Raw genomic sequence first — 13,865 nt, 5'->3', positions numbered from 1 at the left:
AGACGCAAAGAAGGACACTACATAATGATCAAGGAATCGATCCAAGAAGAAGATATAACAATTGTAAATATTTATGCACCCAACATAGGAGCACCACAATACCTAAGGCAAATACTAACAGCCATAAAAGGGGAAATTGATAGTAACACATTCATAGTAGGGGATTTTAACACCCCACTTTCACCAATGGACAGATCATCCAAAATGAAAATAAATAAGGAAACACAAGCTTTAAATGATACATTAAACAAGATGGACTTAATTGATACTTATAGGACATTCCATCCAAAAACAACAGAATACACATTTTTCTCAAGTGCTCATGGAACATTCTCCAGGATAGATCATATCTTGGGTCACAAATCAAACGTTGGTAAATTTAAGAAAATTGAAATTGTATCAAGTATCTTTTCCGACCACAGTGCTCTGAGACTAGATATAAATTACAGGAAAAGAGCTGTAAAAAATACAAGCACATGGAGGCTACACAAAACACTACTTAATAACGAAGTGATCACTGAAATCAAAGAGGAAATAAAAAAAATACCTAGAAACAAATGACAATGGAGACACAACTACCCAAAACCTATGGGATGCAGCAAAAGCATTTCTGAGAGGGAAGTTTATAGCAATACAATCCTACCTTAAGAAACAGGAAACATCTCGAATAAACAACCTAACCTTGCACCTAAAGCAATTAGAGAAAGAAGAACAAAAAAATCCCAATGTTAGCAGAAGGAAAGAAATCACAAAGATCAGATCAGATATAAATGAAAAAGAAATGAAGGAAACGATAGCAAAGATCAATAAAACTAAAAGCTGGTTCTTTGAGAAGATAAACAAAATTGATAAACCATTAGCCAGACTCATCAAGAAAAAAAGGGAGAAGACCCAAATCAATAGAATTAGAAATGAAAAGGAGAAGTAACAACTGACACTGCAGAAATACAAAAGATCATGAAGGATTACCACAAGCAACTCTATGCCAATGAAATGGACAACCTGGAAGAAATGGACATTCTTAGAAATGCACAACCTGCCAACACTGAATCAGGAAGAAATGGAAAATATGAACAGACCAATCACAAGCACTGAATTTGAAACTGTGATTAAAAATCTTCCAACAAACAAAAGCCCAGGACCAGATGGCTTCACAGGCGAATTCTATCAAACATTTAGAGAAGAGCTAACACCTATCCTTCTCAAACTCTTCCAAAATATAGCAGAGGGAGGAACACTCCCAAACTCATTCTACAAGGCCACCATCACCCTGATACCAAAACCAGACAAGGATGTCACAAAGAAAGAAAACTACAGGCCAATATCACTGATGATCATAGATGCAAAAATCCTCAACAAAATACTGGCAAACAGAATCCAGCAGCACATTAAGAGGATCATACACCATGATCAGTTGGGGTTTATTCCAGGAATACAAGGATTCTTCAATATATGCAAATCAATCAATGTGATACACCATATTAACAAATTGAAGGAAAACCATATGGTCATCTCAATAGATGCAGAGAAAGCTTTCGACAAAATTCAGCACCCATTGATGATAAAAACCCTGCAGAAAGTAGGCATAGAGTGAACTTTCCTCAACATAATAAAGGCCATATATGAGAAACCCACAGCCGACATGATCCTCAATGGTGAAAAACTGAAAGCATTTCTTCTAAGATCAGGAACAAGACAAGGTTGCCCACTCTCACCACTCTTATTCAACATAATTTTGGAAATTTTAGCCAGAGCAATCAGAGAAGAAAAGGAAATAAAAGGAATCCAAATTGGAAAAGAAGATGTAAAGCTGTGACTGTTTGCAGATAACATGATCCTATACATAGAGAATCCTAAAGATGCTACCAGAAAACTACTAGAGCTAATCAATGAATTTGGTAAAGTAGCAGGATACAAATTTAATGCACAGAAATCTCTTGCATTCCTATACACTAATGATGAAAAATCTGAAAGTGAAATCAAGAAAACACTCCCATTTACCATTGCAACAAAAAGAATAAAATATCTAGGAATAACCCTACCTAAGGAGACGAAAGACCTGTATGCAGAAAATTATAAGACACTGATGAAAGAAGTTAAAGATGATACAAATAGATGGAGAGATATACCATGTTCTTGGATTGGAAGAATCAACATTGTGAAAATGACTCTACTACCCAAAGCAATCTACAGATTCGATGCAATCCCTATCAAACTACCACTGGCATTTTTCACAGAACTAGAAGCAAAAATTTCACAATTTGTATGGAAACACAAAAGACTCCGAATAGCCAAGGCAATCTTGAGAACGAAAAACGGAGCTGGAGGAATCAGGCTCCCTGACTTCAGACTATACTGAAAGCTACAGTAATCAAGACAGTATGGTACTGGCACAAAAACAAAAATATAGATCAATGGAACAGGATAGAAAGCCCAGAGATAAACCCATATGCATATGGTCACCTTTATTTGATAAAGGAGGCAGGAATATACAGTGGAGAAAGGACAGCCTCTTCAATAAGTGGTGCTGGGAAAACTGGACAGGTACATGTGAAAGTATGAGATTAGAACACTCTCTAACACCATGCACAGAAATAAGCTCAAAATGGGTTAAAGACCTAAATGTAAGGTCAGAAACTATCAAACTCTTAGAGGAAAACATAGGCAGAACACTCTGACATAAATCACAGCAAGATCCTTTTTGACCCACCTTCTAGAGAAATGGAAATAAAAATAAACAAATGGGACCTAATGAAACTTCAAAGCTTTTGCACAGCAAAGGAAACCATAAACAAGACCAAAAGACAACCCTCAGAATGGGAGAAAATATTTGCAAATGAAGCAACCAACAAAGGATTAATCTCCAGAATTTACAAGCAGCTCATACAGCTCAATAACAAAAAAACAAACAACCCAATCCAAAAATGGGCAGAAGACCTAAATAGACATTTCTCCAAAGAAGATATACAGACTGCCAACAAACACATGAAAGAATGTTCAACATCATTAATCATTAGAGAAATGCAGATCAAAACTACAATGAGATTATCATCTCACAGTAGTCAGAATAACTATCATCAAAAAATCTAGAAACAATAAATGCTGGAGAGGGTGTGGAGAAAAGGGAACACTCTTACACTGCTGGTGGGAATGTGAATTTGTACAGCCACTATGGAGAACAGTATGGAGGTTCCTTAAAAAGCTACAAATAGAACTACCATATGACCCAGCAATCCCACTACTGGGCATATACCCTAAGAAAACCAAAATTCAAAAAGAGTCATGTTCCAAAATGTTCATTGCCGCTCTATTTACAATATCCAGAAGATGGAAACAACCTAAGTGTCCATCATCGGATGAATGGATAAAGAAGATGTGGCACATATATACAATGGAATATTACTCTGCCATAAATATAAATGAAATTGAGTTATTTTTTTAGTGAGGTGGATGGGCCTAGAGTCTGTCATACAGAGTGAAGTAAGTCAGAAAGAGAAAGACAAATACCATATTCTAACACATATATATGGAATTTAAGAAAAAAAATGTCATGAAGAACCTAGGGGTAAGACAGGAATAAGGACACAGACCTACTAGAGAATGGACTTGAGGATGTGGGGAGGGGGAAGGGTAAGCTGTGACAAAGTGCGAGAGTATCATGGGCATGTATACACTATGAATCGTAAAATAGATAGCTAGTGGGAAGCAGCCGCATAGCACAGGGAGATCAACTGGGTGCTTTGTGGCCACCTAGAGGGGTGGGATAGGGAGGGTGGGAGGGAGGGAGACGAAAGAGGGAAGAGATTTGGGGACATACGTCTATGTATAACTGATTCACTTTGTTATCAAGCAGAAACTAACACACCATTGTAAAGCAATTATACTCCAATAAAGATGTAAAAAAAAAAGATATATTAACATTTATGAGATTTTCTTTAGTACTTTACCATTGGGAAAACATTGTAAAAGTTGAATGATTTAAGTTATACCTTAAACTGTTATTTTACTTTGTTTATAAGGTGAAAATACATACTAAGAAAATGACATAAAATTTGACTAAAGCAGGTTAATCTTTGTAATCTAATGCTAAACTATCTCCTGAAAAAGTAAAATATTCTTGCTCCCTTTGGGTTTGTTGGAGATTTTAAGGAAATTTTGTTATTCACAATAGTTTTATGGATAAAAAACTATAAGCTTAGGAAACTTTTGAAAATTTATAAAGTCTTAAAATTAAGTCAAGTTCAGTAGCATTGAATGTACTAGCTTAACTAGCTAGCTAGCTTGCTGGGTTCATTTCTTTTTTCAACTAATATTTATTATAGATGTACTAGGCAGAAAGGATTTAGGGAAAGGTGATCACCTCATAGAACTTTTATTCTAGTGAGACATCAAATATTAATGTTTGATAAACTGGAGTCATTGTAAAATAACTTCCCTAGTTTTGCTGTTTTCAAATTTCATATTTATGTGATGTTGATGAGGTCCGAGTAGATATGGTGAATATTTTGAAATCAGTCTCATTGAATTTTAGCTTATAATGAGGTAAGTAAACAAATTGAGCATTTAAGTGGCATTTTAGTGGACAGGCTGGATGAAAACTAGTTATTGCCCACGGTTACCTCTTAATATTCCGCCTTACAGACACTACAAAAACTGCTGATCTAAGTTGTTTTCCAAAAACAATTATAGCCAAAACATCTCTGTATGTTAGTGTTTATATTATTGATACATTCAGTGTAAAGAATGGGAGAACCATGTTCAAAAAGAATAGTTTTGTTTACGGTAACAAACTTTGACCTATTAAATGTTTTCTCATACTTAGCTAGTTATTTTTTCTTCTCTTGAAGTGTTTTCCTAAATTTATCTCTTTTGAATTTCTTTTATTTATTTATTTATTTATTGCTAATTTGGATATCTTAACATATGAAGATATGAGGAAGAGGATGAAGGATGAAAAGTCCCTAAGTAATACTATTTCTGATTGTAGTTTCCTATTTCAACTCATGTCTTATGGAAGACTGCCTTAGTAAAGTGGCTTTTTGGTGAAATTTTGTTTAGTTTTTAACAGTTGTTCATACTTTTCTCTGGTAACTGCCTCAATGTCTATTATATTTTAAAGCCCCCTCCCCCTTTGTCTCATACATAGGGGAAAATAGGAAATTACATATTTTTTAAGTCTTACCTATGAATTTCCACCATGATTTTCCATCGGCTGTAGTATGTAGTTAACTAAATGCTTATAAACCAGTGCTGCAATCTAATTTTTTTAAATGTACACTTTAAGCATATACAAAACTAACATCACCAGTGAGGGCAGATGGCTATCTAGATGTGCCTCTAGATAGGATACTTTATCTATGTAGTATTCTTACTAAGAATGTATAATATAAGTGTAATCATTAAGAACCATCAGACTGAAAATAGCCAACGTTTATTAGTAAAAAGTGGGGGATGGGGCTTGTATTTTAAAATACTAACATCATAAAAGACAAAAGAAAAGCTAGGAAGACAGTGACAACTGAATGTAATACTTGACCCTAGACTGCCTCCTGTACTGGAGGTGGGGAAATGATATAAAAGGACATTACTGGATTAATTCACAAAAGTTGGAGTACAGATAGTAGATTTAAGTATTATTTTAATGTTAAATTTACCAAAGTTATTAACTACAGTGGTTATGTGAGAGAATGTCCCTATTAGGAAATATATATTGAAATATTACAGAGTAAAGGGCCAAAATATATGTGACTATTCCTTCAAGTCAGGGGGAGTGGAGATATATATGTATGTATGTGTGTATATGGTTGGGGGGAGTGAAATTTTTTAAATGTAAATAGAAATATATCTATGTTTCTATATTTAGTATTCTCTATTTACTTATGTTTTATTTTTCAGGAAAGCAAAATAGATGAGCACCATTTTGTTGCAGTAGCTCTTAGGAAACCCAATGGATCTAGACATCAGGATGTAAGATTTTAAGATTTCTCTGATTTTTTTCTAAAAAGCATGTATTAAAGTTGAATTTGTTATTTATTGATGGAAATAATCATTTGGTTTATATCAGGTTAGAGGTTTGGGCATTTTTTTTTTTTTAATTATAGACTTTAGAAGTGTTCATTATCTAATCCTTAAGATCATCTGGGATTTCACAGAAATGTTTTAAAAGTATGTTACTTGCTTCTTCACATTCAAATACACTTAAATATGACAAAAAATTTTGGTGGTACTGTCCTACTATTCATATATTCAGTAGATATTCAAGATAATCACTGTCTTGGTCATCTTAACAGTGGTTTATTTCCTGGTGAATTGGGGCTGTCTTTGAATATTAAGGGTACCAAGTTGAGGGATAGTGAGTAATGGAATTATCTGTCAAATTGAACTCCTTCCCCTTTTTATAATACTCTCCTAAATTATTTCCAAAGTGTCAAAAATGTGAGAGATCTTGTGATATATTCTAGCATAACATCAATTCTTCCAATCAAAATCAATTTTTACTTTCTTCTGCTATTTAATTGGTAAGTTGAGAAATTTTTTAAAAAAGAAACCTTAGGGTCTTGACTCTCAGCCTACATATAGTTGTGATTCTGTGGAAGTATTTATTTAAGGAATACTGATAATGTCACAATAATTGAAACTATATGCTTATTACTATTTTTAGGGAATCTGCATGAGAGAATGTAGTGTGATCAATATGTATGCATCATTACTTTTAGAAAAAAAGCTCAGTCTACAGATCATGCCTTTGACAGATTAAAAAGATTAAAATTCTTCATAGATTATTTTCTTTTAAAAGAATGACATGTTAAAATTGACCCCTGTAATCTGAAGATGTTCCAACCCAGGTTACCTGTCCTTGTGTGCTGAAGTCTCAGCATTACCCTTTCTGCTAATACCTTATGATTCCATAGAGCTTTATATTTTTTGTAATGTCTGCACATGGCAGTACTTTCTTTTTATTTCCCTGGAGACAGCCTATTTAGGCAGCACTGGCATAGTGAGAAAAGGGTGAGGGTACTATTCAGAAGACCTGGCTGAGTTTCAGGCTCAGGTCTACCATTTAACCTGTGTTGTAAGCTTGTATAAATTGATTGATCTTACTGAGCCTCAATTTCCCCATCTATAGAGTTGAGGTAACAACCATATCAGCATAGTTATGAGAATTACATCATATAAAATAGATATTAACCTTGTAAAAGCACTGTAGAAGACCCAAGTACTATCTTTAGTAGAATGTATAGAATGTTAAAGACAGTCCACACTGGGCTGAGTTGTGAACAAGGGCTCTATCACGGAGTATAAGATATAGTTTAAATTTAGTGTTGAATGAGTCATTTCCTAATGAAGTGTTGCATCTCTGTGTGGTTATGGGTATTTTATCAGACGCACCCTCTAGAGTATTTCTCAAAAGTTTGCCTGGTGGTCCCTCTCTATCAGAATAACCCACCTGCTTGTTAAAGTTATATATTTTGGGATCCTTTTTGACTCATCTACTGAATCAGAATTTTTGGATGTGTGGCTCAGTAAATCTACATTTTAAACAAATACCACAGGTTATTTTTATCTACAAAAAGTTTGAGAATCAGGTTATTTCATATTTTTCTTGATTTGTTATATTGGCAACACTAATATAAGGAGTAGAAGCAATTATCTAGAAATGCTACTGTGTTGTAATTTAATGTTATTGAAGTATAATTTAATATTGCTGAAATGTGATTACTGATTTCTTATTTTCCTAATTACAAAATTGACCATAAGATTAATATGCAGTATAACATTGAGGTAATCCAATTTTTTACCCTTTTAGGTTTCATTTCAAGGTGATTCTAAACCAACCCAGAGGCAGTTTACTATTCTCACCTTTAATGATTTAATATCATCTGCTGTTCCTATGACCCCTGAAGATCCTTCATTTTGGGACTGTTTTTGCTTCACAGAAGAAATTTCAATACGAAATGGTACAAAGTCATGATATGATTTTCTAAGTAAAAAGGGAAATGAAAACGGTAATCTTCTGTATTCACTAAAAAATAAATGCCTGAGAGTATCAAATTTTATTTCACAAAACAGTTTAAAAAAGAAGAAACAACTTTTCCTATTAAAAAGGCAGACTCCCAGTTCAGGATAGCTCACTAGAATGCATGTTTACCTCTTCTTCCTCCCCAAAATCGCATTGGATTTACTGAAGAAATAGAAACTGGTGGGAGAATCTTAAAGTGATATATGTTCATTTTAGAAAGCAACAGAAAATGTGAATTCACAAGAAGGGAACATTCGAATTCCTATCTTTCAGAGATAACTATTTCAGAGGTAACTATCCCTAAAACCTGGAGTATCTTCCCAGACCTTTTTCTTGGCAAACGATTCCATATTAACATAGTTACTCTTGTTTTAAATGGGAACATACTATTTTTAATTTTTTTTTCTCTGAACTGTACATCTACTGTTCATAAATAGACTGCTGTAGCGTAACTTTTAGTGACTCTAAAGTATTGTGTTGTACGGTTTCTATCAGGATGCTATTGACCAGAGGTAATAATGTTCAAATATAATCGACTTAAATAACCAAGGACATTTATTGTCTCACATAAACAGTTCAGAGGTGTCATTAAGGACGCTTTTTTTTGCCTAGCCTCAGCTTATTGGTTTTGCCTTAGGCTTGTCTCCCTCGTGGTTGTAAGAGCTGCTGCTGTAACTTCCAGCTTCACATCTTCATAAAAATTGTATCTAAAAGGCAGGAAAGGCTGTTTTTCCTCTCACATCTCAGTTTTGTCAGTGAGGAAGATTTTTTTCCTCTTAAGAGCCCCCAGAAAATTTCCACAAAGTTTCTGTTGACTCAGATCAGGTCACTGAGAAAGTTGACCTCTGACACTTTTGGGTTGGGTAAGGAAGAAGCTAAGGCAAAGTCTGGGGGAATGACATCTAGGGGAAGCCCAGTGTCTGCCATAATGGAGGTGTGCCACAATTTACTCATTCTTTCTTCTGTGTTAGACATTTTGAATGTCTGCAGTTTTTACTATAAGCAGTGATTTGTTGAATATCCTTGTAACCACATTTTGAGGTACATGTTTAATTATGTCCTTAAGAAAGTAAATTTCTAGAAATGGAATGATTGGTTCAAAGGAATTAAATAAACATTTTTAGAGCTTCTATAAGTATTGCCAAATCGTTCTCTAAAAAGGCTGTACAACTTATACTTCTAGTTATTGTTATATGTGTGACCACTCTCTCACCCCCCACCTACATACTCTCTGGTCATCTGTAGATAGGATCTTTTTTAAAAAAATTAATCTATGCCAAAATAGGTGAAAAATGGTACCTTATTTTTTAAATTTGTGTTTCTTTCATTACAAATGAGGTTGGTATGTCAGTGTTGTTATTCGCTGTTCGTATTCTTTTTTTATAAACTTCCTGTTCATTATCTTAGCCTGTTTCTATTTTGGTAAATAAGACTTAATTTAAAGTGGAAACATTATATATAAGATGCCAAGACCATCATATTGATGACAGAATCTATTTTGTGGTTGTAGTGCATGTCTTGGGGAGTTAAAGTCTTATAATTGTTGAATGTCAAGAAGTGAAATAGTTTCATTGGTTAAAAGTTGTGTGTAAATTGTATAAAATTAGATACTTTGCTTAAGTAAAAAAAAAAAATTTGGAATGTTTTATAATTTTTTATTTCATTAAGCATGCCCATATATTCCAAGCATAGTAAATAACATGTTTTAAAAAGATCAAATAGCATTTATAGTAAAGGAAGCATTGTTATCCCTAGCATGAGTGTAATGGTGATGTGAAAAATTGTCATCTTTCTTGTCATTATAATAATAAAATAATTAACATTATTGAATTTTTATGAGTCAGGTACCATGCTAGATTTCTGGGGGTGTGGGGGTGGGGGGTTCTGTTATTTCTTAAAGTTTCACATAGTCAAATGGATTCACATAGTTTAGAATCAAATAGATCTATAAAAAATTCTTTTTCTAAATGAAAAATACCACTCCCTTGACCTTCCTCTCCTATTTCCTGTCCCCAGAGCAAGCTGTTTCACTGGTTTTATTTTGTTGTTATTTATTACCATATCTTCAGGTAACATGCTTATATTGCTTTTACTTGTTTTCAGTTTGAGGTATTTCTTTAATTCCTGATACAAAGCTTTGTTCTTCTGCTTCCCAACCATTGCACTTACCCTTCCTGCTCCCCTTTTCCCAGCATATGTAATTCAGTGTTTACATTATTGACTGTGATTAAGAATGTTTACATCATTAAGATTACTGTAACACTGTACAGCTAAGTGATGTGTTATTCTTACCCTGTACTGCATTTTTATTTCCTTGACTTAATAATTTATTTTGTTTACATAGGTTTCTATATACTTATTGCTAATTAAATCCAAAACTCTATGTTCAGACATACCAGTTGTTTTATCAGTTTCATCCATCTTGAAGAAATTGCTTCTGGAGCAATAATCTGTTTTGTCCAGTCTGGACTTTTTACCTTCTGTGACTGGTGCACAGCTGTCATCTTGGAATCTCTTTTCACCATCATCCTAGGAATTGCTTGTGTCTCCCCTATATTGGATTCCCTGATTTCCCATTTCCTATATCTCATGTCTGTCTTAGATTTACTCCTTCATTTGTATGGATCATATCCTCAAGTAGCTTCCTGAGAACAAATGGGGCACAGGAGATACATTTTTTTGCAGAGTGGTATAGGAGATCTAACTACAGATGGCATTCACCATATCAACACTACCCTTTGCTGCCGTCCACACTCGCACTATTCCTGAGCTCATTTTGGACAGTTTTAGTTTCTTTGTACAGTAAACATAATTCAGCTCTGGCAAAAAAAATGGTTTCTGTTAATAGTTTCCTGCATAGGAACTCTGATGGATCTATGTGTGGATCTATGTGTGTACGTATGCACATACACATATTCACATACCCCTTGCTATTCAAACTCAGGAACTGAATAGATTTGGATATATTTTTCAATTAAAGTATTCACCATCCTTACTACTAAGTATCTGAACCTCAGAAACTAATTAGATTTGGGTAACTAAATAGCCTCGCTGGCTGAAGGACTGCCAACTGAACTTGAACAACTAAACAGATTTATACATACATGTATATACATACATCTTTGATCAAAACTATGCCTGAAAACAGTTCCATCTCCTAGTACTAGATCATATTAAAAGGGATGTGAAGAGAGCTAATAATTATTTCATTTTATGGGGAAAATATGCCATCAGTGTTTGTGAATTTGGGATTGGCAGAAGTCTTTGGACATATCTCCAATTAATATTCTTTGTCTGAGAGTGTTTATAGTAGAATACCTGTCTTCCTTTGTAAGTGCTTCACATGTATCAAGCTCTTCAATCCTTATAACCTTATAGGGTAAGTCCTATTATCCTCAGTATACTGGTGGGAAAAATAAGGTACTGAGATGTTAAGCAACTTACTAAATAAAGATCATACCACCATTATACAGTGGACTCCATATTTGAACCAGATAGCCTAGATCCAGAGTCTGAACTGTGCTCTACTAAATTCAGTGATTTGCTGTAAATGAATGTAAGCAATCCTGGGGCAGGAATGCTTGGGCCTGGGAGCCTTTATTTGTAGTTTTTGCTGATTTCATGAAATAATGCCAGGTGTGTCACCAACAACTAGTTTAACACTATTTTGCCATATCTGCGTCAAATTTTTTATCCCAAAGATACTGCTAAATAGCTCTCACCCCTGAAACCAAGCAGGACTCTGTGGGGCTCTTGGGCATGGAAGCCTTTCTGTGTTCCCTCTTTCTTGTTTGTAGGGAATAGGCAATAGGCTTGTCTCCATGACCTTCCCTGAGTTGCAAAGGGCAGATTCAAACAGCTGCTAATCAGGTGAGGGAGGGGATGCAGAGACAAGGGAGGAGCAGTCAAACAATAGTGCAGGGTCCTAGTTCTGCCTCAAGGGATACACATAACAATATCTTTGAGCTCTTCTGCAGAACTAAAACCCCCAACAAATGGAAGTTATTAACTACTTGATGAAGCATTCTTTATTCCAGAGAGAAGGTCACAGTTGGATAACATCCAGGACCACAAGAAGCTCATCAGGAGAACACCTGAGGCCATATTAAAGGAATGCAGGCCCTGCACACACCCTGATCTTTATCAGCAACCTCACCCTTGAACCATTGTTGTAAAACTCCTCACCAAATCCTTCCAGGTTGGCACACAGTTTTGAGGGCATTAGCCCACTGTGTCCCCCTTTGCCCGGCAAAGCAATAAAGTTCTTTTCTACTTCACACAAAACTCTGTCTCCAAGATTCAATTCAGCGCCAGTGCACAGAGGCTAAGTTTCGGCATCACCCCCAGTCCTATTCCTTTTTCCCTCTCCAGAGGTAACTTGTATCACTTGTAGTTTTATGCACTTAACTACTTGTGTATGCATCCATAGTCTGTGCATAGTGTTATGTACTTATATCCTGTATTTTCCTATTAGAATGGAAACATCAGGATTGGATGTCTTAAAAGTGACAACAGTGTAAGAATAATCAGCTCACTTAAGCAGAAATTTAAAGGACATTATACATACCCTTAGGGGTTAGCAGTCACCCTTAGGAGTTACAATAGGACACCTGGAGGCATTCATTTTAATCTAAATTTTCAGAAAGAATATGATGAAAGCAATACAGATAATAGTAAAATAGAATGCAAACTTGCCCAAGTTTTAAGACAAGTTGCAGGGGACTGCAAAGGAATTTTCCTGCCTAGGAATATGCAGTCACTGTTCTTTTAGGATCATTCTTCAGTGGAAAAGTTAGAAAGGAACCAACATTAGGGAACCAACATTAGGGGGATGAAAAGTGCAATTTGTTGAATACTTAATCAGAAGTAGAGCCTAACGCTTGGCATAGTGCACACCTTTGCAGGTCACCTCTGAGAAAGCACCCATGTGCTAGGTGTAAGGCCACTCTTCTACTGGCCTAGACCTTAAGCAGTAGGCTAGTAGAAGCCCAGAAGTTTGGTGGTCCTAACAGTACCATGTTATTTCTGTTGATACTTAGCACTCTTTCTGTGCTCTTCCTAGTACTGCCTTAGCAGGAAGCCTGCTAAACTGGCTCTCCCCCCTCTAAATCTACTCTACCCTTCACCCTGCTCAGTACCCTGGGAAGTTGACTTCTATGCACAATATTAACCAGAATCCCTTTTCCTTGGTTGAGTGTTGCAAATGGGAGAAACCATTAGGAGAAGACTGGGTGGGAAGGGAAAGAGGTCAGGGAGTGTATTTTCTTGCCTTCCTCCCATGCAGTGGTTTGGAAATAGCTGTATTCCTCTACATCACAGCTCCTGACATAGCCCAGAAGTAGATCTCATAGGTTCAGCAACCAGTTTTCCTCGCCTTTTCTTCTTTTGAGTAGAAACATCTTGCTCTTGCTTAGCCCAGGCTGCTTCACCATCTCTTGTAATTTCCTTTATCCTTGCCTACACTCTTTGCTCACTCAATTTGGGTGTGCCATCTGTTTCCTGCTGCAGACCTGTATAATATAGTAATTTGTACCATGAGTAGCTCCTAGAAACACAGCCTCAAAGTAGGATTCTGGAATTGCATGCATTTGGTGGATATACAAATACCTTCCTTGTCAGGGGAAATGGATACTTGTGGCAAGAGGTGATTTCACATTTACTCACATTATCACTAGTGGTGGTGTGAGGTGTTGGAAGACAGAGGAAAATCAAGTGGATGTGGCATTTTGTCACTATGGCCATGATGGGGATTACAGAGGCTGTTGTGAGGGCTAGTAGTTCTGTTTTGTTTCTTTTGTTTCTTTTTTGATTTTTGGCCACACGACACAGCATGTGGGATCTTAGT

General features: G+C 35.6%; 1 protein-coding gene across 3 annotated transcripts in view; it reads left to right on the top strand.

Annotated features, from left to right (window-relative positions):
• AASDHPPT (aminoadipate-semialdehyde dehydrogenase-phosphopantetheinyl transferase) overlaps positions 1 to 12,294 on the top strand; it is a 33,807-nt gene extending 21,513 nt beyond the window's left edge. For 2 of the 3 annotated variants that reach the window (XM_027095706.1, XM_027095708.1), the window contains exons 5-7: positions 5,896 to 5,967; positions 7,808 to 7,958; positions 12,058 to 12,294. In XM_027095706.1, coding sequence (XP_026951507.1) covers positions 5,896 to 5,967; positions 7,808 to 7,958; positions 12,058 to 12,182 — 348 coding nt within the window. In that variant the 3' untranslated portion in view covers positions 12,183 to 12,294. Of the gene's footprint in view, positions 1 to 5,895; positions 5,968 to 7,807; positions 9,851 to 12,057 lie in introns of those variants that run through there. The other variant, XM_027095707.1, reaches the window with a different exon arrangement.
• The last annotated feature ends 1,571 nt before the right edge of the window (positions 12,295 to 13,865 follow it).

The sequence above is a fragment of the Aethalodelphis obliquidens genome, unplaced genomic scaffold (genome assembly GCF_003676395.1).
Source record: "Aethalodelphis obliquidens isolate GAN/ISIS:26980383/991018 unplaced genomic scaffold, ASM367639v1 scaffold93, whole genome shotgun sequence".
NCBI classification, from domain to species: Eukaryota; Metazoa; Chordata; class Mammalia; order Artiodactyla; family Delphinidae; genus Aethalodelphis; species Aethalodelphis obliquidens.
Note: the sequence above shows the minus strand (reverse complement) of the source record. Positions and strands in the feature narration are given on the sequence as shown.